At 41.0% G+C, this 25,623-nt stretch overlaps 1 protein-coding gene across 2 annotated transcripts in view; it reads right to left on the bottom strand.

The window, feature by feature from the left end:
* Positions 1–25,382, bottom strand: part of UVSSA (UV stimulated scaffold protein A) — a 63,349-nt gene extending 37,967 nt beyond the window's left edge. Inside the window, exons 1-6 of one of the 2 annotated variants that reach the window (XM_065060335.1) lie at positions 25,129–25,382; positions 24,069–24,399; positions 20,234–20,354; positions 18,678–19,094; positions 17,397–17,506; positions 16,668–16,796 (exon numbers count right to left, since the gene is read on the bottom strand). In XM_065060335.1, the coding sequence (XP_064916407.1) occupies positions 16,668–16,796; positions 17,397–17,506; positions 18,678–19,094; positions 20,234–20,354; positions 24,069–24,399; positions 25,129–25,226 (1,206 nt within the window). In that variant the 5' untranslated portion in view covers positions 25,227–25,382. The remainder of the gene's footprint in view (positions 1–16,667; positions 16,797–17,396; positions 17,507–18,677; positions 19,095–20,233; positions 20,355–24,068; positions 24,400–25,128) is intronic. The other variant, XM_013369536.3, reaches the window with a different exon arrangement.
* Between the last annotated feature and the right edge of the window lie 241 nt (positions 25,383–25,623).

The raw sequence follows: 25,623 nt of genomic DNA, 5'->3' as shown, positions 1-25,623 counted from the left end.
CTGTACCATCAGAACTTTAAAAGCCAACTACCCTAGAAAGGTGGCAATGATGGAGCTTTTATGCTCTATTTCCTTTGCCCACCTTGCTTGAGAGTCACCTAATTCTTAACACCAATATAATTAGCACATTATTATATACTTGCCACGCGCTTTTACAAGTCTAGGAAATAAGAGGTATCCAGCAAAACCAACCTTAGCACAGGCTGTCACTTTTTTCAACTTCATTGCAGAAGCCAAAGCAACAGATAAGGAATGGGATCATTATTATTTTCAGCAGTGTTCTTTACTCCTCTTAGTGCACCTGACGTACGTTGATATTCATATCAACTACTCATTGTTACAAGCACCGGAGGATAATGCAGGTTTAGCCTGCAGCAGAATTTTCCCAGTTTAATTCACAACTCTAATCGTGTGTCACAGCTGAGTTCCTTTAAATCATCCATATACTCTGAAGCCAAAAAACCTAGAAACCAACCTTAGTTTACTGAATGTAGTTAAAAATGGAAACTAAATAATTAAAAGAAAAATAAATCGGCACTTCTTTTTGGTCAGTATTACTTGTAAACTGGACTGAACTAGTTTCTAATAAAGAACATTAATTGATATTAATACACATATTGATACACATTAACATTTAATGAATGGATGGTGCAAGTTAGCAGTACAGTTCTTCCCTTTGTTTACAAAAGGACTGTGATTTAAGAAAGCTGCAGTTCCAGTGGCAAAAAAATATATATATTTACTGTCCTAAAGAATATATTTACTACCGCATTCTTATCAGAGAACACCTAATTAGCCTTTGTTTTAAAATAAAGTCTCACCATAATCGTGTTTGAAAGTGCCCTGCTCCAATGATCGGTAACAACCACAACGTGGTCTCTTCAGCTCAATTACTGGTACCTCCAGAGCTGCCCAGTTTCAGGCTGTGCTGAGGATCCCACCCCATTCGTTTGCTTTTTGTTTCCCACCTCAATCACTTCTCATCTACAAGAAAGAAGAAACTCAGGCCCCACCTGGCACGGCCACAACAGAAGAACTTGACCTCCACAGCAGAAACCAAAACAGTTCTAATGCAAAGAAACGGGCAGATATTCACCACTGATCGCAAACTTGCAAAGTCACCAGACGTGGAAGAAGCAAATCTGTGTCAAACTGCGACTTTCAGACCTTCCTGATGGTCTTTAGAAAGAAAAAGTCATCAGGTTTTGCACTTTGCACAACAGAAGAGGGTGAGAGGTTGAGCAGAAGTTTACTTGTATTTTCATTTCAAAATCCTGCTGGGGTTATCATCCCTTTTTTATCTGTTAGGGGCAATTTAATTAACTTTGGAAATAACATCCAACCTTATTTCTTGAGCTTGAAGTAGGGCAATGCTGTACTTTCCACACTCAGTTTCCACTTCTCATTTAGCTATTAACAGAAGATTTTACCAAACTAGAACTTGCCATGGATGGTCTCAGTCTAGAACTTTGTGCCATAATGTAAAAGCTGACTAACTTTTGCCTTATAAAGCAGAGAAAACACATTCAGTGTATTTCCACACATTTTACTCAGAAACAGTCTGCAAACAAATAAAACAGCAACAGGTTTAGGAATTGAGAACTAATGTCTAACTAGGAAGAGAAAGATAACTCAGTTCAGACTGATCATTTACCAGATTACACCTATAATATCAGTGGCTTTAATACAAGTACACACATGCATAGCATATCTGAGAGGACTAGAAAGAATTCAGAAGAGTACTATCTTTAATGGAAATTTCTCAATTTGTCCACATGCTGTTGGAGGCACGTAGCTCCCTGTACATTATTATCCTAAATTTCAATTGGCTTCACTAATCTTCAACTTGAAAACTGCATTAAAAGCAACTTTGCTGCTTCACCTGCATGGTCTCAAACTTTAAAGCCTGACGGAGAAGAGGCGTAATCAGATGCAAATTCACTTTGTTTAGGTACAATCCATGAACTGTGCATTCAAGTACTATAGAAAACATTAATCATAGGAAACTGTAATTTTTGTTATCAGTCTAACACTAATCAAAAGGGAAACCTGTCACTACCGCTGACCTGTGAAACGTCCCAATTATACTCTTCGGAAATGACAGGAGCACTTAACTTCCTCACTGAGTAAATGACGACGATCAATCAACTTTGAATAACAATGAGCCACGGAGCTGAAAATTATTTTTTGTATAGAATCTACCCAGGAATTTATGAAAGGTGAAAAGCAACCCAAGGTTTTAGGGGCATTATGGCTTTCAGCTAGTGCAGTGCATATCAAACACTAAACAGAATTTATGTGTTTTAATTTTCTAAAAGGTAGATGTGGACTTGGTGCTACAATGCATAACATATAATGCCAGATTTTAAATATGAGGGTCATTTTCATAAAATATTATGCTTATTGTTCACACCCTTGAATTTCCCTAGGGGCTTCTATTAAATTTAGATTTCCTGTAAAAAAAAAAAAATTAACTGCTTAGCTAACTATAAGGAATTAAGCCCCCTTTTCCCTTCTAACAGACAAAGTCTTTATTTTTACATAATCTTTAAAAATATAAGTTATCTATCTTTTTACTTTAAAATATTGAAGTCACCACTGGTGGAAATTCATGCCTGGTAGTGGTGGGTAGTTATATCTCAATCTACTTCACTCCAGTGGTACCTCATCAGAACCACCCCATTTGTGCTGTTTTGTTCCATTCCCTTTTTACAGAAAGGAGGAGAGTGCATGTGCAACATTATTAATCACAGAAGTATCCTTTTTATTTTTTAATTCCACTTTTCAAAGCTCCAAAGCAAGCTCTACAGATCAAGTATGAAAGTTCGGCCACCTATTATCTACTTTTCCCCTACAGATAAACTTTTTCAGTCAACTGAAAAACAAAATCCATACTTAAATCAGAACAAATAAATACTTTAGACAACATATTGAGTGGCAGAATTAATAAATTATAATCCTTTAGGAATGAGTGGTTATGTACTTGCAAACAAGAAAAACAAGGCTATGATAAAAACAACCAATATGGCATTTCTAGTGTGCCATATCTGAAGGGAGGTAAAGTATAAGCTCAGGTGATAAATACTACAACATAAAGCTTTTCTTGTAGTGTATGGAATTAAATACCTCCCAGATAAGTAGTCACACAACTGCTTGTTTTTCAATAACCTGTCAAAGAACGTGGGGGAAAAGGTCTCATTCTCAAATCCATTCTAATTACCAGGTAATATGAGGAAAGTCACTAATGCCATTTGCAGTCTCGTCAGAGCCAAAGGTTGAATGATCTTCTCGGACACAGAATCCCAGACTGGCTGGGGCTGAAGGGACCTCTGGAGATCATCCAGTCCAACCCACCTGCTAAAGCAGGTTCACCAGAGCAGATCACACAGGAATGTGTCCAGGCGGGTTTGAATGTCTCCAGAGGAGGAGACTCCACAACCTCTCTGGGCAGCCTGGTCCAGGGCTCTGGAACCCTCAGAGTAAAGAAGTTTCTCCTCATATTCAGATGGAACCTCCTGTGCTTCAGCCTGTGCCCATTGCCCCCTATACTACCATTGGGCACCACTGAAAGGAGTCTGGTCCATCCTCTTGACACCCACCCTTGAGATATTTATGAACACTGATGAGATCCCCCCTCAGTTTCACTAGAGGATGGGCCACCTGAAGGAGACCAGACCCCCAGACGTCCCTCAGAGGCTCCTCGCACCATCACCGCTCCTCTGAACGTTTTTCTGTTCAGTGTTAATCTGTTCTGTAATGCTGACCTTTATTTATTTATCCATTTATCTAAATGAAAGCTTTTGCAAAACTATGTGTTTTTTCTTTTTTATTATTATTATTATTCCTGACTAGATATCTCACTGTTAAAGGAAACGGGACTTAGATAAGCAATTTCCAGATTCTTGGGCTGAACTTCTCTGCGTATGACAACACAGTTAAAAACCCAAAAAGGACAGAAAATATACATGCATAATTTTCATTGTAATCAGAGTTAGAACAATGTCTCGTTTAATCCCCTAATTTTTGTTAAAAACTTAAAACAGTGCTGACTTTTCCAGTTAGACAAGTGCAATCAAACCGGTTACTCACTAAAAATAAAACTGGAAAAAACCCCCGATGTTTCCTTCTCCATCTTCTTAAAAATACTGAAAACAAACACTGGATGCCACTAGAAATGGAATTTTTATCTTTTACTTTAAAGTCAACACTCCAAGAGCCTCCAGCTGTTGGCGAAGCTCAGGGCAAGCGCAGCTCGGGTTAAGTGCCGTGTTCATCCATTCCAGCCAGCAATAAATGCAAAAAGCCCCTCTGCCCACCGCAGAACACTTGGAAAGACGTAAAGAAAAGCCTTTGGTCCTTTTCCCAGTTTTATACAAATTGGTTGTTACATTCTGTTAAGGGGATTTAAAAACGTGAGTCTCTGTAATCATAATTAAAGCAAGCAATAAAATGACTGGAAAATACAAGACAATCAGTTTATAGGACTAGATGTACGGTGTTTACTAATTATTTTAGAAAAAGAAGGAAAAGAAAAGATAGCATGTGAAGAAGTCACATCTACTTACTCACTAAAACACCGCTCTCAAACTACAGCTGGGACCATTAAATAAATTTTGCATGGTCTAATTAACTTGGTTTGCAATCTAAATTACTTTTCACCCAAGAAATCACTTTTGTTCAGTTTTATGTGTGTCTGTTTCCCTTTTTTTTTTTTAAAAAAAATGATGTAAGGCATCCTCAGACAAGTGAACTCTAAACTTCATTTGTCTTTCAGCAGGCTTGATGGCTATGCATTTAAAAACCCATTCTATCTTATAAACTAAAAATTAAATGTACTCAGCTGTGATGGTCGTCATTGCATCTGCTATTTATATGCTAATAACCTCACTGGAAGATCTTGCAAATTATTCCACCATGCCAATATCTCATGTGCATCTACTCAAAGCCAACTAAATATTTTTCTAGAGGCAGAAGATTTTGGTGAGGGAGCCAGAATATTTATTGCCACAGAACCTGGTTAAAGGGGCAACCTTAAGCAAATACATTTATTTTATTCCACCACAACATAAAACATGCTTCAGTCATCTTCAATGAAATTTGGGAATATTCCATGCAAGCAAACACAGACTGGGTAAAAATCATCTCTTCAGTGCCAGTAACAGAAACTGAATAGTCGAAGAGTGTATCTTGCATGTAAGATACACTTACAAGTCCCTGCTTTTCCATTCTTTTATATTAACCAACACAGAATGCAGAGGAAATAAATACCAGCATTTTCACAGATTTCAGAACCGTGCCTGAGTTTTCCTGAGTGCAACATAAGGAAAACATAAACTACTAAAAGAGCTTTATTTATAGGGACCTCCCACACAAACTCCCTCCCCTTTGCTCTGTGATTCGAGCATAAATTCAAACTTAGACGACTGCAAATTAGATACGTGGTCCGGGCAAATCACATTTTACATTTACCAGTGAAAGTATCACCGCTCATTCTGCTGGTAGTTGCTCAACAGCACATAAGCTACCTGGCCAGTCTGACTATTATTTAGGAGTGCAGTTTTCACGCTATTTCATGGCTTCCAGAAGTTAGTAAAAATGCTTAAAGGGTTCCAGCCCACTACTCAGCCTAAGTACAGTGCTGGAGAACCAGCACACCTTGCTCCAAATTGCTTTAGTTATATAAACTATCCAATGAACCAATCTGTCTTTAAAGCAATGTACAAGAGCCATACTCATGAGTATTGTCACGGTCCTGGCGGTGCAAGCTTGGGGTTTACTCAGGACTTACGCCAAAGCCCTCTCCATTCCACTGCATGTTAAACAGAGCTCGGAACAGGCATGTTGCACAAAACCTGTATCATTCTGGGTTACTATTAATCACAGAATCACAGAATGTCAGGGATCGGAAGGGACCTCAAAAGCTCATCCAGTCCAATCTCCCCACCAGAGCAGGAACACCCAGATGAGGTTACACAGGAAGGTGTCCAGGTGGGTTTGAATGTCTCCAGAGTAGGAGACTCCACAGCCTCCCTGGGCAGCCTGGGCCAGGCTCTGGCACCCTCGCTGAGAAGAAGTTTCTTCTCATATTTAAGTGGAACCTCCTGTATTCCAGTGTGTACCCATTGCCCCTTGTCTTATCATTGGCTGTCACTAAGAAGAGCCTGGCTCCATCCTCCTGACACTCACCCTTTACATATCTGTAAACATTAATGAGGTCACCCCTCAGTCTCCTCTTCTCCAAGCTCCAGAGCCCCAGTTCCCTCAGCCTTTCCTCACACGGGAGATGCTCCACTCCCTTCAGCATCTTTGTTGCCCTGCGCTGGACTCTCTCCAGCAGTTCCCTGTCCTTCTGGAACCGAGGGGCCCAGAACTGGACACAATATTCCAGGTGTGATCTGACCAGGGCAGAGTAGAGGGGAAGGAGAACCTCTCTTCACTTACTAACCAGCTCCCTTCTAATCCACCCCAGGTACCATTGGCCTTCCTGGCCACAAGGGCCCAGTGCTGGCTCATGGTCATCCTGCTGTCCACCAGGACCCCCAGGTCCCTTTCTCCTACACTGCTCTCTAACAGGTCATTCCCCAACTTATACTGGAACCTGGGGTTGTTCCTACCCAGATGCAGGCCGCTACACTTGCCCTTGTTATATTTTGTTAAATGTTTCCCTGCCCAACTCTCCAGCCTGTCCAGGTCTCTGGGTGGCAGCACAGCCTCTGGCGTGTCAGCCACTCCTCCCAGCTGGGTGTCATCAGCAAACTTGCTGACAGTGCACTCTAGTCCCTCATCCAAGTTGTTGATGAATATGTTGAATAGTACTGGTAATAGTTACTGCAGCTCTGGACGCCAGCAGGCTCGAGGTCCCATGTAAGCTTGGGGATTTTAATAAAAAGCAGTGAAAATGTACTCAAAAAGATCAGTGGGTCTTAAGGTGTAAGACAGTACAAAAAATCATGGATCTTAATTATTGTTCAGATAAAATTAGTATGTCCAATACATTCAACAGACTAGCATCTGCATTTACAGTTTCATACTGGCCAGTAAATAAAGGTACGCTGGAAAACTGGTATATTTAACACAACTATTATCTCAGGAAGACATTGCAAAGCAAGTTTAGCATGTTTTTAGCAGTAACCACTCAAGGGCTATCTTCAGATCTCACTCCTTGGGGTCCTACCATCCACCAAAATCAACAGTACCTGGCTTCATTAATATTCTTAAGCCTTAAAAAAGTACATTAGAAAAGCAAACTCTTGCATAATTCAATATTTTCAGAAATGAATGCCACATTTAGGGGACGTCTAACAATTTTGCTTAAACTACTGAAGATCTCCAGGTCTAACAAGCCCATTCCTTTTCATGCATCCCAGAGAGCTAAACCAGAAGTCTGCTACTTTCACTATAAACTCTAATAAAGTTTCCCAACATTAAAAAACCCCCAGACTCCTGCAAAATGTATGCTGACCACCTACATTTGATACTTATATTTCACTTGTATCGTCAAAAGCCACTGTTAGTGTGTGTTAGTCCCTTAAATGTTTTTGTGTAATATTTACACGAAAATAAAGGCTACATCTTAATTTTAGGAGCACAGGAATTTATTTCTCCCATGCAGTTGCTGTACAAACTTCAGGCACTACATCTTATTACTCAGTAAAAATAATATATAGTAAGTATAGTAAGTAAATATATATAAAAGTAATATATAAAAACCAGTATTTTTAGGGTTTTTTTTGTCTGGTTTTTCATTCACACTGCGAGGTGAGCTAATCATACATCCCTTCATCAATTTGAGTCCTCTGATTAAGAAAAGATTGACCTTCATAATTGGATCTGCATTACCTGAGATTATTCAGCTACTGAAAGGGACGGTCTCACAATCTGGGCTTAATGCTGCTACAGAAATCATCACCTCTGGATTAGATTCCGGTCAGTTCAGGTCTCTGCCACAACAGGAGCTCTAACACCAGTCCAAGGGAGGCACTGGGAACCAGCAGGGGAGAAACCAGAGACAGGACTGGCCCTTTCCGATGCAGTTTGCACTTAAATCATCTTTAAGCTCAGCACAAAATCACCACAAAAATACATAACTTGCTTCCCTATTCAGCTCCCAGAAGTAATAAAACCAGTTCAAAAACCCGCCTGCTAAGAAGTGGATTGTTTAACTACGTGATACACTATGAGATACCTAGTACAACTTTTACTGTTTCAAGAATTGTAGAACGGATTATATAATTTTAAGTAGAGAAGAGCTAAGGATAAAATAGCATTGCACACATTACCTGTGGCTTGAAAACCAAACTTGGTTTCTTCTTAACTCATGGATAACCATAAATAAGAAAGCTCTGTGAAGTGCCTCCCCAGTTTTTCATTCATTTTAATACAAAAGGAAAGGTTTGCACGTCTGAAGCCCAAGGTGTGATGAAGCCAGCAAAGCCACAAGCCAAGTGATGTGAAATCACGTTTAGAGTCCATGACCAGACAGGAACATACCCAGAGCAGAGGGGCTGGAATTCTCATTACCAGTCATTTGCTTTATGAAATTTTAGGAAATGTGATTTTCGTCTAAAATGCGATAACAATATTCCCATCAGCACTCGTTCATGCAAAAAAGTCCTACTGCGTTTGATGGATTGCCACCTATCGCTTAGACCTGACCCAACTCATGCTACTGAAACTCCGTACCCACTGCCAATGTATCTGTGCCTCTCTCATGACACATTCTGCGCAGACACACACCGTAAAATCATCACTAAACCACAGCTTACTTCAATTATCACATTTGCGAATGAATCTCAACTACACATTTGTTAAAAATATTTTAGATGCTGTATTTTTAACAGATACATATACATCTCAGTTAAATAAACCTACAGGCAACAAGTCAGCAAAACATCCTATGCAAGACATGCACAACCTTACATATATTCCTGATTGTGGATTTTGGGCACAAAGTATCATTAGATGTTAATATATTTAATATTTTTGCATTAACTAAATTTAAATGTGTTAATGTGTGTACCAATCCTGAAAATTTTCCTCCTTTTCCATTTTCATAAATACGCATTTAGTAGTGTACTTCTAGCAAAACTCACAAATACATTAAATTCCTTTCAATGTGCTGCTGGATAGGATGGATGAAAAGCAGGAAGCAAATTTATACCTACTGCCTATAGAGTACACACCACTCAATATTCATAGAAGAATCAAGGGAGATGACCCTTCGGCCTGGAAAACTTAAATACTTAACAGAAGGGTTAACTTGATGATAGAGACATCCTGCTTTATTTTCCACTCTATTAGAACAGCAACAGTCAGGGCCAGGAGAAAACAATAACAAACAAAAACAATACAAAAAACCCCAAACCAACCCAAATAAACAAAATCCACACGCACACAAATCACACTAGTAGATGAGACACTTTAAAGAGACAGCGCTGTTTTGAGGGTTAATTTTAGTGGTTTGGTTTATATCAATCCTACATACTGATAACACTTAAAATGTGAAAAGAACTTCTAGTTGAAAAGTGATTACAAAATAGGCATTTTACAGATAGAAATAATTATCATATGCCAGTTAAAATGGGAGAGGAGCAAAGAAGCATAAGCATCTGTCTCACTTCTTTAATATTTTGTGTTTACTTCACAGTATCACAGTATGTTTGGGATTGGAAGGGACCTCAAAAGATCATCTAATCCAATCCCCCTGCTGGAGCAGGAACGCCTACGTGAGGTCGCACAGGAACATGTCCAGGCGGGTTTTGAATGTCTCCAGAGAAGGAGACTCCACAACCTCCCTGGGCAGCCTGGGCCAGTGTCTGTCACCCTCACTGAGAAGAAGTTTCTTCTCAAATTTAAGCGGAACCTCTTGTGTTCCAGCTTGATCCCATTACCCCTTGTCCTATCATTGTTGGCCACCGAGAAGAGCCTGGCTCCATCCTCATGGCACTCACCCTTTATATATTTATAAACATTAATAAGGTCCCCCCTTAGTCTCCTCTTCTCCAAACTAAAGAGACCCAGCTCCCTCAGCCTTTCTTCATAAGGGAGATGCTCCACTCCCTTAATCATCTTCGTTGCCCTACGCTGGACCCTCTCCAGCAGTTCCCTGTCCTTCTGGAACTGAGGGGCCCAGAACTGGACACAATATTCCAGATGGGGTCTCACCAGGGCGGAGTAGAGGGGAAGGAGGACCTTTCTCGATCTACCAGCCACCCCCCTTGTAATACACCCGAGGATGCCATTGGCCTTCCTGGCCACAAGGGCCCAGTGCTGGCTCATGGTCATCCTGCTGTCCACCAGGACCCCCAGGTCCCTTTCCCCTACACTGCTCTCTAATATGTAATCTCCCAACCTATACTGGAACCTGGGGTTGTTCCTGCCCAGATGCAGGACTCTACACTTTCCCTTGTTAAATTTCATCAGGTTATTCCCCGCCCAACTCTCCAGCCTGTCCAGGTCTCTGGATGGCAGCACAGCCTCTGGCGTGTCAGCCACTCCTCCCAGCTTAGTGTCATCAGCAAACTTGCTGATAGTGCACTCTATTCCCTCGTCTAAATCGTTAATGAATATATTGAATAATATTGTCCCCAGTACTGACCCCTGAGGGGTCAGTAGATACTGGCACTAGATACTGGCCTCCAACTAGACTCCGCACCATTGACTACCACTCTCTGGCTTCTCTCCTTAAGCCAGTTTGCAACCCACCTCACTACTCTATTGTCTACACCACACCTCCTCAACTTAGCTGTGAGGATGCTTCTACAGTTATGGTTGACCTGGGTTTTTCAATAAATATTAGCTAGACAAAAAAAAACAATCTTAAATGTTGCTTAGGTTACTACTTTGACTATACAAACGTTATTAAACTTTATTTATTCTGAACGCATTACACGCTAATGATGCACACACTGATAACAACCATCTTCAGCCGTAATGCTGATTTAATTATCAATTATTCTGAAGTTTCTCTTAAGTTTTAGAAGACACACTAACAATCAACATCAAGTTACTACTCAAGTGTCAACATTAAACACGTGGGGAAAAGGTTTCTTTTACAAGGCAATTTCTTTAGCACATTGGTCTGTGTTTTAGCACATGTGGGTTTAGGCATCATGAGGGATCATTAAGGACAATTACTTGACCCCCTCCCCGACCCAAACAACATCTCTAAAATGAAGAAAAGAAGAAAAAAAGGAGGATATGAGTACAAGTGCTACAGAAAGCACACGGCTGCACTGGCTTCTCTATGGTTACAGAAAGAAGATAAAACAATAAAGTCTTTGCTTTTCACCTAAAATCCAAGTGTGACTTGTTTGGGGTTTTTTTTAAGCAGGCACTAATTTGCCTAAAACACAGACTTTAAAAAGAGGTGGTTATAAAGCAACTAAATGATCCGGTAGAAATAACTCATTAGCAGTGACAAAGTGTCAAGTTGTAGGTGAAGGTATCCGGAGCAAAAAAAATCAGCAATAGTCTTGCAGCCAAGTAAATGGCAAAGCTCTCGGCTTAATTCATTACATATTAAATTAATAAATTAAATTTGAACAATAAATTAAATGTAAGACATATTAAAATTTTCATCTTTATATGTATTAAAATTATTTAAGACTAAATTTCGACCAGCAAATATTTAATTCGTGAATATAATTTGTAACAATTTTCTGATGTCATTCTTCCAGAAACAAACAAACAAATCTGACTTGTATTGCAGTAAGGTCTGGGGATCAGGTCAGGTTGTGGACGACACAAGGACGGCCTTCTCCAAATCTAATTATTAATGGCATTATTGAATTCAACCAGATGTTTCACATGGATAAAATTAAGTACATGAATAAATCAAGATCGAGGCGCACACTTAGATTTGACAGAAGATAAAAAAAGGTGAAACAAAAAGTAATGCAGCCAGTTAATTAAAAACTATATATCCTTGGTTATTAATATAACTTGAAATTAAAAATTGAAACTGTAATGGGTTTGTTAAACGATCACTCTGCTGCCACACAAACGAGTGGGATGTTTCTCACATGGGATCACCTATGAGCTTCTACCTGACCAAGTTTCAGCCAGCCTGAGTAGTAAAGCTTCTACAGCTTCCCAAAGGTAAATCAATAAGAGATAAATACAGTCTCAGTGTACAAAACATAGCTAATCAACTATGTTTCTATTAATAACGTAAGAACTTCAAATATTATCCTAACAGATTTATGTAAAGGATGTAAATGAAAGGTAGCGTGCATGATTTCAAATACAGTACACACTTGTCCTCTCATAACTTTTAAAATTACAAGATCACTTGCACCGAATCAGCTGCAAATTAGATATAAAAGAAGAAAGTATAGTGTTTTAAGAAAAGAAGGAAGACATTAACAAAAGAAACTACTTCTAACCAGGAAAAATTATTTTTAAAGGAACATTTCAGCCATAAGCAAGTTATTCCTACAAAAGAATTAAGCCTCTGCAAACAGGAATTTCTATTTAAACACCAATCTCAGGCAATAATTACCACTGCACTTGTGGAATAACTCATCTAAATCACATCAAGAGCGACGGGGAAGCGTCTGTGGGTGAGTTTACCTGAGCACAGGCTGAGGAGCCGCTCTGTGCAGAGCCCTTGTGGAGGATGCAGCGTGCGCTCCCTCTACCGGGCACCGCGCCGGGATTAAAACAGGGATTTGGCCGGTTATCCAGGTACCGGGACATAAAAACCCTTTCACAGCTTCTGCCTTCTTTCCCCAGATGCAGCTACAACTCAAGACTCATAGAAAAATGGATTTCAGAGCTCTTGTTTACACGCTCAAAATATATTTCCTATCAGAAAGTGACAGCCAATTCACAACCCAAACAAGTGCTTAACTATAGTGAAGCGGTGTAAGCACAAAAAACCCCCCTCATTTGCCTTTGACCAACACAGTAAGACTATTTCTTGTCCATCTGCCACCTCTTTGGAAAAATAACAGCTCAGGAAGAAGTGTCTTGATGGCTCCTGATCTGCTGGAGCAAAGCAATGGGCAGAAGGAATACAGAGTACAGGCAGCTGGGATGTATTCATGTGAACATTTATAAAATCTGCTGCAAGGGGTTTGTTTCTAGACAGTCACAGGACAATCTTTGCCGTTCTTTTCCCTCCCACAGCCCCTGAAAAGTAAGAGCAGCAGGGTGCCACAGCCGAATCGTGTCAGCAGGGTTTAAGTGTCATGTAAAAACGATGGTGTCCTTATAATTAAGGCTTTTCTATCATGGAGGAGAAAAGAGAGGTGGTTATACCTCATATGTCAGTATAAACTATTTTAAGTCGAAGTGTTTCACTGTTCTGGGCTTTCTTTCAAGTGACTTCACATAAGAGCAGTTCCGTAACCTGCAGAAAGTTCCCCTGTAGTTTGCAAAGCAGTGGGGCTTACATGTTTTTCAGTAAATCATAGAACCATTTATTTTGGAAAAAGAGTTTTAAGATCATCAAGTCCAACCATCAACCTAACACTGCCAAGTCCACTGCTAAACCATGTCCCTAAGCACCACATCTACACATCTTTTAAACACCTCTAGCAATGGTGACTCAACCACTTTCCTGGGCAGCCTGTTCCAATGCCTGACAACCCCTCCAATGAAGAAATTTTTCCTAATATCCAATCTAAACCTCCCCTGACACAACTTGAGGCCATTTCCTCTTGTCCTATCACTTGCTACTTGGGGGAAGAGACCAACCCCCTCCATGCTCCAACCTCCTTTCAGGCAGTTGCAGACAGTGATAAGGTCTCCCCTCAGCCTCCTTTTCTCCAGGCTGAACAGCCCCAGTCCCCTCAGCCGTTCCTCATCACACTTGCGTTCCAGACCCCTCACCAGCTTCACTGCCCTTCTGAACTCCCTCCAGCACCTCAATGTCCTTTTTGTAGTAAAGGCAAAAAAAAAAATTCAGGGGAAATAATTTGTCCTTGTTTTCCAACATGCTCTGATTGCCTAAGGATGCTGCCTTGTAGACTATCCCTCTGAGATCTGGAAAATGAAACAAGAAACAATGGGAAGCATAGAGGTAACAGTGAGGCTTGTCCAAAGCAGAAACCTTCCTGCACCAATCAAATGACTCTGTAAAGGAAGGCCAGAAAACCACCAACTTCTTCCTCCCAATATAATTTACATCCAGCCTACATTGCTTGTATATTCATATTGAACCGTAACATCAATAATTACTCCAAATATATACACCGTATTTGCATGTCAGCCATGTGCATGTATAACTGCTCAGCCCAACAAGGCTACCAGTGACATGTGGCCATGGTCAGGGACTCCCGGACCTTCCCTCTTTTAAGTGGCAATTTAAATCTCTGCAGGATTGAGATGTATAGTAGAATTCAGAGTGACAAAGCTCCAGTTTCACTGTCCCTCACTTAATCCTTCGCTTAATCAACTTTCTTGATCTCAATCTGAGGATAGGCAAAGCCTCTACTCCCCAGCCTCTGGACAGAACAGAAACAAAGCACTGAACAGAACAGATGCAAAGAGGAAAAAATAGAGACCACAGAAGCACAGAGAATGAGAACAAAGGAAAAACAGAAAGCCTGAGGAGTCCCCACTCAACATTCCAAGTCCCTATCATTCTGTTTTATATTTGCTGATAAAATAAAACCACTTTCTCCCTGAAAGTCAGACTTGTCCATGGCGCAGAATCACAATTCCACTCAAAGTGAGCAAGTAGACAAACAGCTCACCTTTACGTTCTCCATCTAACAATATAGGTACCTTGGATTGCAGTCACTAGTTGCCAGAAAAACTGCGATTACATCCAAATGTAGAGATGTCACAGAGCAACTACAAACCAGACAATTTACACGGGATCCTTTGCACTCAGATGCTTTATTTACACACATTTTCTCTCTGCTTACTAAATGTTCCTGAGCATTTCCAGCTGTGCTCATCTTTACCGATGAGCAGGTACAGGCTCCACGTGCTAACAAATAACACCCATAAGGCACCATGAGACTATCAGCACTTCTCTTGGATCTACACATAAAAATAGCAAAATTCTGGCATGGCAAGAACTACGGCTCCAATGACACGAGGATATACAGACAGAAGCAACAACACTTAACACAAGCACCAACACTGAATTAAAGAGGAGCTTTGCATAGTGTTTCATATGTTGGCATGTAAATATGTGACAGAGGGGGATTTAATAATCATGGCCTAAGAGATGCTGTTTATTTTGTTCTATCAGGCTCTCATATTACTGTGTTTCTACATTTCAAAGTCACTTGACAAGGAAGTAAAAGATAATTTATACAGTTTCCTTTTGTAGCACAAAGCTCTTTAGGTTATAAATTCAATGTAATTAAGCACTAACACTAAATTTTGATATTTTACACTGGAGAAAAACCCTAGGAATAACTATATATTGTTTCCGATGCTTAAGTTAATACCTCAATCTGTACTGCTTCATTTTGAAAGTATTCTTTATGAGCACTGCTACGTGTTTCCTTCTAACACTGGAATTTATTAGCTTTCAAACCTTATATAGATAGCATTGATCAATCTCCAGAAGTGGTAACAATACCACTTTAGACACATCCACACACATGAAAATCAAGGCTTGAATGTCTTTTATATCTTGCAAGAAATATAGCAACCAATATTCCATGCAGAGGTGCGGCAAATGAAGCCCTGTCAAGCAAATGGCAGGAATGACAGCAGATGTCTGGATTCCTTCATAGCTGGTTGCATAAAGGTAACACACATATTTCACTGGAGGAAAAAAAACCCTCTGACAAGACAGTCTTTCAGTACTTTTCATTCCGAGTTGGCACTTTTGACTGGCGTGGTACATCAGGAGGTATTAAGATGATGAACCAGATTAATCTTGATAAAGCTTCATTTGCACAATGAAAGCAAAGTCTACACCACTCAGCCATGGCTAAACGAGCCTACCGCAATTTAGTCCAAAATCTCTGGATCAAATTCTTACAATGCTGTCATAAACCAGACCCTCCTCTGGACCCTGATGCAAAACACTTATTATCATGTCAAGTAATTTCATTTGGTCATAGCCAACAGAAATTAGTGTTATGCAGCTCTGCTTTTTGGCTACATAAACAAGCCATAGTCTCCTTTTTGGATGCAAATAAAGTATTTGATCTTACAGCCTCTGTTTATTCACAAATTCTCCCTATTTCACAAAAACCGTCATAGGTAACAAAATATTTTGACACTTTAAAGCTTTCTATAACAACTAATTCTCTTAGGATATCCTCTACCACATTACAATCTCTCCAAAGCAGAGACACTACTTTCCTCAATTGTGAGACACCAGTGCACTTTGGCAAATGGTAGAACATGAGTAATAGAGTGTTTACTGAGAAATATGCACGAAAGAAGCTAAGAACACAGTGTTACACATGAAGAAACTAAATGAAATGGGAACTTAACCACTTCTCTATCCTAAATGACAACAGCGCTGCTTTAGGTGGTTTTGTCTAACAGCCAGGCCCTTGGCACTCCATGCAGGTTTTTATTGCAACTTTCTCGAGTGAGACTACAAACCAGTGGAATCAGTGCACTTCTCAATAAAACTTGTGTTGAGAAGATTCCCAAATTAAGGCTTACGAGAAAGTGCATTTTTGTGTACAAGCTAAGCATTACTAACGGTTCCCTCTGGCAAACCAGAATTTTAAGCAACTCACCACTTTTCTTTTTCTCGCTTTAAAGGAAATGTTCATGTCCTTGTATTTCTTCATAGCGGTTTCCAATTTATTCTTGAGATCAATGGCACATCTTAGCCGATCATCATTTATTCCTGCTCTGGTAAATAACTGCAAAGCAAGAAATCAACATTCTTACCCTTTTTTCCTAGACATCTGAGCCACAAAACATATTCAGTTTTGCTTCACAAGTAATGAAACAACACTGTCACAAATGCCTTTATTTTATAAGTAACAATTAGTGAAGGCACATCTTTTCCTATCTAGAATATAAAAGCTAATAGTAACCACTAAAAACAAAGAATGAACAGTTGGTATAAACATCTCCTGAGAGTGTCCTATAGGCCAAATTCTATACAGGAGGCTCTTGAGCAGTAATATCAATTGATAGGAAAGACACAGTTTTTCTGATACAGACATGTCCTACAAAGACAAGTTGTGTTTTACTTCAATCCTTTGTGAAGAAGCTCCATTATAGCTTTAAAAATTAACAAGTATGACTGTTTGCAGCATACCTAATGCTGAGTCATCAAACAAGTTCTGTAGCTCCTACATTCTCCTGTTCAACTCCACTGAAATAGAAATCTTTTCTATTTGCACCAATGTTTCTTCAACCTCAATTTCCTTTTTGGCTCTCTCTCCCTCAAGATTTACTGCACCCTCATCCTTGCTTCTCCATCTTTTTATTAAACAAAAAGTTCTTTTTCCCACCTGAATCCAGGACTGCACCGAAGGCCAGAACTTATTTCTGAGGAGTTTGTGAGCATCCGTGACATTGTTTATTATGGCAGTATTATCTTCATTCTCATCAACTTTTATATCTGCTCAAAACAGGGGAAAAATGAATTACAGCAGGATGTTTATAGTATTTTCAATACATGAGCTAAAGAAGGAAAGCAGAAGAAGTGCACATGAACCCTTGTAAAATACTTTATCGCTTCAGGGAAAGTTAAACATCAGGATGCTTCTCTGTTCAGTATTAATTATTCTACCCTTATTCACACATCCAAAACAATGAGAGGAAAAGATGAAAAGCTTTCGGTTCAGTGATGACAGAAAGAGTTGTTAAGCCTTCACGACTAAGGAATTGCCAAATAAACCACAGACAAGTGCAGTCTTACTATCTACACTATATCTTGTTCTAAGTTCATATGAACTGGACCTTATTATACCAGTTTCTGCACATTCAATATAAAATAATCTCTGACCCAGTGGCAACAGGGACTTGATTGTCAAAGCCACCAAGTATGCCGCTACCCGAATAAAAATGGAACTTTTTAACCCGTTCATCATTCATAATGATGATACAGATACATTTCCAACTGTCTGCAAGCACAGAAGTAGCTGCCTCACTGGTTGTTTGCACATGAAATTCCATTAGGACAGTATTTAAGAGGCTTCATTTAGACTACCAAAACACAAATTATCTTAATTTTTATAGAGTTAACTCACATTAGCAAAGTTGTATAAAAAAAGGCATAATCATAATCCTTAAGACTTCGTAGCAAAACTACTTACTAGGGCTTGCAAGTTGCCAGTAGTAAGGAGAAAAAAAAATAGCATAGGAAACATTCAGTTGTGAGGTCTTTAAATTAGCATCTTATACCCCGGATTTATAGAGAAGAGGTGAGTAGTGAAGTGTATGACAATGATATATGGTAAACAGATTTTCTTTAAATGCAGGAAACTCACTATAGGTACTATGAAGTGATTTAGTGGGGTTACAACAACTAATACAACAATTCAGTCTGAGAAGGTAATTAATAAATCACACACAAGGACACCCAAACCTAAGAATGGTTACCAGATGAATCAGAAGTAGCAAAGAGCTCCAAAATAAATCCAACTGGTGTCTAGGAACTCCAAATAAAAATGGTGTCCAGGAATCTCAGCATTTAAGTCATAGAAAAAAACCCAAACCACACAACTGTAAAGCACTCAGACAAAGGCTATCTCCATTTATATGTGAAAAATTGGAAAAATTTTTGGTACCTGTGGAAATTTCAAGGTCTAGAGTATACTTATGTGAAATGAGCCCATGGTTCCTAACAAAAGTCTGGTAATCATCATCAATGGGAGCAGGGACACCAGATTGAACTTCCGAACATGTCTCTCCATCTGATTTTTTTTGCTCAGGTGTCTCCTGTTTCTCATCTAAGTCTTTGTTTTCATCAGTTCTAACACACTGAGAAACAGAAAGAACGTCCTTGCTGCAGCACGGCTGTTCATCATCCACGCATCCAAAACAGGGCTGGTGAGCTTCCACCTGGGAGGAGGAGGGGGCTGCAGACATTTGTTCGTTGGGTTCCAGTTCCGTGTCATTCACAGTGAAGTCAAAAAGACCCGGCATCAGAAGCTGGAAACAGTTTTCCATCTCTGTCAGCGTGTCGGCAATGTCTTGGGACATTTCTGTCGTGACACAATTGTTTTAGAACATTGTTAAATACTGTAATATGCTAATGTCCCCAGAGCAGACACAGACGTGCAAAACAAACATGACTGCCAAAGGGCCAATCCATTTATCCAGCAATCAGGATCTCGCTCTGCTGCAGAAATTGCCCCATAAAAGTAAAACCACTTTTCTTAAGCAGGAAATCTAGAATTTCCTGAGCAAGGAGTTTAGAATTGTTGTCCCTCCTTTCCGCATACTCTTTAAAATGTCACTAGGCAGAGATGACACAAGTACTTTGAAGGAGAACAAGGTTCACTGAGGATATTTTTCATTAAGTTGGTGGGTAATCATTTAACAGCCACAAATGTTATAGTTGTATATAGGTGTAGCCACGAATATTTACTATTGCTCAAAAAGCTGCTGCCAATAAAAGTGACTTTAAGAAGGTTAAATCTCTTTAAAATTCCACCCTCATACACGAAAACATTTTGAGCATGCAGAATGAATGCAGACACAACTGGATTGAGCATTGTGCATGCCAAAGTAATTTAATTAAATAACCCTTTGTATCTGCAACATAATATACTATCTCCCTTCTTTCGTATTACAGAAATACGTTTGCTATGGATGTATCACTTGGAGATTCAGTCCCCAGTTAGATATTTAAGCAGCAGTATGATACTTTTCACAGATATCCTCCACTGCAGATTTCTGCGCAGACCATTGCCTATACTCCTGCAACACGCTGACTGTATATACAATAAAATTAAGGTCATCAGCCAACAAGGTATTGAGAAGCCTCTGCCAAGTCAGTGGCACACAAATTCAGCCGCTAGCTCCAGAAAGTCTCACGATGTGCTTGATTGAGGTTACACATTCATACTTCACTGAATTACAGACCAAACCTTCACTTGCTGATGTCTTTTTTTAATCTCTTCACACCACCTGAGCTCGTGGGATTGTCACTTGTTTCCCCCGATATTCTTCAAGTGAGAAAGACACAGGCTCAAGCTCTAACAAATGTAGTACTCCTGCCCTCTGTGGTCAGCTGTTATTTGGATAGCTATTCTCTCAGAATTTGTTTTATTTAACCTTCAGAAAAGACTGCTTTAAAAATGAGAAAAAAAACCCTAGTAAAAGAACCAAAGCAACTCACCTTCCATTTCTTTTTCAGCTCTTTTGGCTTTTTCTTTGTAAATGTTATCCAATCGTTTTTGCTTCTCCTCTTCCCTCCTCCTTTCAGCCATGGTTCTGGCATGCACATCTTGAAAATCCACCTAGGGAGAAAGTGAAGAAAAAGGTGTACCATTCCTCATAAAAAACATTTAAAAAAATCCATTTCCTAAGATCCCTATCTGTGGTGAAATATCCTCTAACATCATCGATCAGCCAGAAGCTCAGCAGTACTTCCTTTTGTCTCTTCTCCTCCTAGAATCAATAACTACAGTAATTCCAAACAGAGTTTTTACGTCTACTGACAAGGGACTGCTGACAATCAATGGATTTCAGAAAGGAATCATAAGGTAGAAAAACAAAATGCTTAGATTTCCACATCTAAATTGCAGGAATAAACTAGGCTTTGGGAGACCTTTGTCACAGCATCGGAGACATGGGTTTAAGGGGAATGGGCAAGGAGAGACTACACAGGCTAAGTATCCAAATTACATGAAAACACCACACTAGGTCCGCTACTGCTAAACAAAACTTTGTAAGCATTATTACCACAAGTACACACAGCACTTACCAAAGAAGTTCGTAAGAAACAAAAGCAGAAGAGAAGATATTCAAATTTATTAAAAAAGACCACAGTTTAGATTTTAGAATTACATTTATTGGATTTGGGGATTGAGGGAAAGGTGCAAGGCCTGTATAAGCACCCACTGAGCCTTTGTTGTTCTTGCCACTGCCAGATGATCAAGCTTCTCAACACACAGGAACTGTTCCCAGATACTGACAGCTACACTTCGGAGCTACACAAGAGCAAAACAGTGAAGATGAATCCCCCCTTATGAGGCAGAGGCCCACAAAACATTGAGATCACCCTACACAGGACAGGTAAGTCTCATTTTCTGTCTAGTTCTAGAAGATCTCTCCTGTAATATGTACTTAGCAGCTACGGGTCAAGCAAACCAAGTACACCCTACAACTGAAGTCTGTGTATTTTTTGCACAATCAAGAATTTTGTTAACCTTTCATCTCAAAATTACAGTAACTTTTTCATATTTGTTCAGCATTAAAGTACATACTCCATCAAATGCTATGGAAGTTAAATGTTTGAACTTGGGCTTAACCAGTGTCCTGCTACATATATATGTTCCTACTGCTGAATATTCCCTTCAGTGGGAAATGGGAGGGCAGAAGGACAGTAGGGAAAAGAGCTGGCTTCACAACCTATAGAGCACGTGGATCACCACAGTGAGCTTTCCTGGTTTTCAGGATCTGCTTTTCCTATCAAGTTCACATAGCTCTCCACACAGGAACAGGAGAAACAGATGCACCCAAAGAGCAACATCACCCAAAGAGATGGGACGAAGACGCAGAACCAAGGAACTACAGCTACCATTTCTAGGCAGGTTGCCTTGCACAGAAAACCAGAAGTAGCCCGAGTTTCCTAAATCACAACTTCTGCCTCATACCAGAACACCTACAGAAGGGTCATTTGCCTGTTCTTTCCCCTTGTCTGTCCCAAAAGGACCAGCCACATGCTGCTCTGCTGCACTGTTTCACACTGCAGCACTTGCCCAGACGCTGTTCTTACAACATCTGTAAAACCATCACGGTTTGCTCTTGGTAACAGGAGCGAACCTCACATGCTACAGCTCTGGCACTACTCAAATCTACAGAACACACAGAGCTTTGAGTTGTCCCAAACAGGGCACACCAGCCCCTTACAGAAGCCTCACACGGTCAGAGGAACTCAGGGCTTGAGTTATGGATGGATTCACTCGCTATCTGGTGTCAGCACCAACTCACTGCCTTGGTCAGGAAACATTTAACCTCATTGAGGTGATGCAGACTGAGACCAGACCTGCTGTTCTGTCTGTATCAGTGGGGGCTGCACGAAGCCTTTTACCATCAGTCTGTAGTTATGGAATGGGATGTGATGCGGTGCAAACAATTGTTCTTGATTTAAAGGATACAAGCAGCGGGCCCAGACAGCTACTGCAACTTTTGTGAAAATATTGGAATACAGCAGTAATATATTCTATGTTTATCTGTTGAATATCCTGTTCATTCTGTAATTCCAGCTCACTCCATAGTTCCATCAATGCATTCCTCCAATGCAAAAACACTATAATATGACTCAGTGGCCCAAATATGCAAACATCTAGAAATATTTTAAATCTTTTCTTTTTTCCAAGTTTGAGAGGGGAGTTTGAGAACACATACTACTCCAATATATCTGAAAATAACTGTTTTCAAAGTCAAACATTTATATAGGTATAACTTGCACCCAATGACATTAAAACAGTGGGCACCTCTCCAAGTTTATGTCCTAAAAGGGCAGCAGTTGTCATCTTCTGACTACCTGTGATTTTGGTGATGATAATCTGGAAAAAACCAAACAGATGCAGCTAACACTCCTCTCTATTTGCCCTATACTACTGTCCTGAACCCGTAATACAGAACAGCAGATGTACTTCATCTGTAGAAAGTACAAATGCCCCCTCAAATCTTTGGGTTGCTTCTCACACTTCAAGTATTAAACTGGCAAAAGGCCAGTTATATCAGCTGGATCATCTCACCTCTCAAAGCACCAGAGCTGTCAAAGGTTCCTTCTATTCGTACTAATGTTTCTAGAAGTACTCAAATGCAGCTGTTCTAGCAAATAGTACAGCCAACCTTGCTAGGTAGCTTAGTGCCACAAATATACAGCATGATCACCCTGTTGTAACCGATGAGCAGCCATCAACCGCAGGAGCAAAGATAAACATGCCAAACTTCAGCAGAATTGGTGTACACTTGCATGTTCAATCTGCTAAAACTGTATCATGTGGTGGAGCTCCCTTGTCTCAGTCTTGGATTTCTCCTTCTTGTTTTAATTCAGTTTTCTTTCTTTCTTAAACAAGACAATAAAGGAGAATTCAAAGACAACACCTTTTGTGAGCAGATGCCAAAAACAGTATAGAAAAAGAAGACAGAACAAAGAATAATACATACAGGATAGACTATTAGTATGGAAATAGAACAACAGAAATACATCATATATCACAAAGGTTTTTTGATGTACCCTTAGGAACACTGAACATCTGTCTGAAGAGAAAGAGGATCAATGTGTTTATTGAAAGACTGATATTATCATTGTAGATAGTGTGAATGCTAGAATAGTGCTCCCAATGCCACTGTTTGCACCTCACAGGAAACACTAGAGCAGAAGAATGTTCAACACAGAATAACTTGAAACATAGAAGTGAAAGCTAAAAGCAAGTGTTTACATGCAAGAAATTCCTCTTTAACAAGCTTGTTGTATGACACAAAGTAGCAGTTTGGCTGAGTGGGACTGGCACCTACACTTACTGTCCCTGTCGTACAGCAGGACACTTGAACCAGACAGCTCAGTACAGAAATCAGGCTTGTTTGCATACACATAGAAAGACTCAGCAGTTCAAACCTTCAAAGAAAAAAACTTAATAGCTGACTATCCTCAGTTTAAGGTGTAACCATTATTTCCACTCTAAACAGGCCCGACTTCAGGGCTTCGGGTAGGAGTCAATGGGTGAAAGCCTATTGGTAAGCGATACTTTATGCACCCTGAGAAAGGGCTCATTGAGCCCGGCTCTGAGTAAAAACCCGGGGGTTTTAAAACTTCACAATACTACAAGATGAACAAAAATTTGGGGTTCAGCTTTTGAAGAGCATGCACAACAGGGTATCTCCTAAATATGTCTCTTCTGACAGCTTTTCTTTTATATTTATGGATTTCCTCACTTTAAGCATCTCCTAGTGATCATCACCTGAAAAACAAACAGAGATGTGACAAGGCAGAGTACCTTCTTATTCTGCTTTAGGAAGTGGTATCCCAGAGAAAGCTGCTTGTAGGCCTCCCCGTACTTCTCATGCCACTCTTGGACTGATTTAATCGCTGCTTTCCTCAGCTTCTGAGCCACCTCTTTGGGTGGTGGGAGAGGCTGCTCGTGATCTATCCCCACCGTGAGCTCCAAGAACTCTTGGAAGTTGGAAATAACCAGCGTGCGGAATTGGTGGGAGCGGGGGAACAGTTCCTGAACGATCTGGAAAGCGGAGAAGCGCATCTCAGCGTGTTCCTCATTGAGCCGCGTCAGCAGCAGGTGATAGGCATGGCTGATGTGTTCCTCTGAGCACCTGAGGAGAAATCACAGAATGTCAGGGATTGGAAGGGACCTCAAAAGCTCATCCAGTCCAATCCCCCCATGGAGCAGGAACACCCAGATGAGGTTACACAGGAAGGTGTCCAGGCGGGTTTGAATGTCTGCAGAGAAGGAGACTCCACAACCCCCTGGGCAGCCTGGGCCAGGCTCTGGCACCCTCACTGAGAAGTTTCTTCTCAAATTTAAGTGGAACCTCCTGTGTTCCAGTTTGTACCCACTACCCCTTGTCCTATCATTGGTTGTCACTGAGAAGAGCCTGGCTCCATCCTCCTGACACTCACCCTTTATATATCTGTAAACATTAACGAGGTCACCCCTCAGTCTCCTCTTCTCCAAGCTCCAGAGCCCCAGCTCCCTCAGCCTTTCCTCACACGGGAGATGCTTCACTCCCTTCAGCATCTTTGTTGCCCTGCGCTGGACTCTCTCCAGCAGTTCCCTGTCCTTTTTGAGCTTAGGGACACAAATTAAATTAAAATAATAAATTAAAATAAAAAAAAGGGGGGGAGGGGGAGTTATTAAAAAGGAGGTATAACACATAAAACCACAACTTTATTTTAGAGATTTATTTTACAGTTTAAACCAGCAGCCTCCGCACTGGCTGCTCCACCAGCAGGCCCAGGACGGGCCTCGGGCCCGGGGAGAAGCGTCGCTGCCCCGGGGATGGAACAACCAACCAGGCCCCGCTCCCCTCACCCGCCCGTACTTGCAGATTTTCTTCAGCTCCTTCATCCTGCCCGGCTCCAGCCGCGGCTCCCCGGAGGTGGTCAGCTCCTCCACCAGCTCGGCCAGCCGCTGGTCCATCTCTGACGGGGCCCGGGACCCCGCTCCGGGCCCGGCCTCACCACGACACCGCCCCCGGGGCCGCTCCCCCCGCCCCGCGGCAGGTGGCACCTTCCTCTGCCCCCTCCCCGGCACGTACCACCGGCCACCTCCAGCGCGCTGTCGCTTTAAGCGCGCTCTGCCACGCCCCGCTTCCGCGCGGTGACGTCTACGTGACGTCACGCCACCCGAATGGGGGAAGGCCTTAAAGGGACCGCGCCTCGTTGGCGGCGGGGGGGGACGTTAACCCCTTCTTGTCCGCAGGGGGCGCAGGGGCCGAGCCCAGCGCCTGGTGTGAACTGTGGGGTTGTGCAGTGCAGGGACAGGGCTTGGACTCCGCGATCCTTGTGCGTCCCTTCCAGCTCAGGACATTCTACGC

Source organism: Columba livia, chromosome 4 (genome assembly GCF_036013475.1).
Source record: "Columba livia isolate bColLiv1 breed racing homer chromosome 4, bColLiv1.pat.W.v2, whole genome shotgun sequence".
NCBI classification, from domain to species: domain Eukaryota; kingdom Metazoa; phylum Chordata; class Aves; order Columbiformes; family Columbidae; genus Columba; species Columba livia.
Note: the sequence above shows the minus strand (reverse complement) of the source record. Positions and strands in the feature narration are given on the sequence as shown.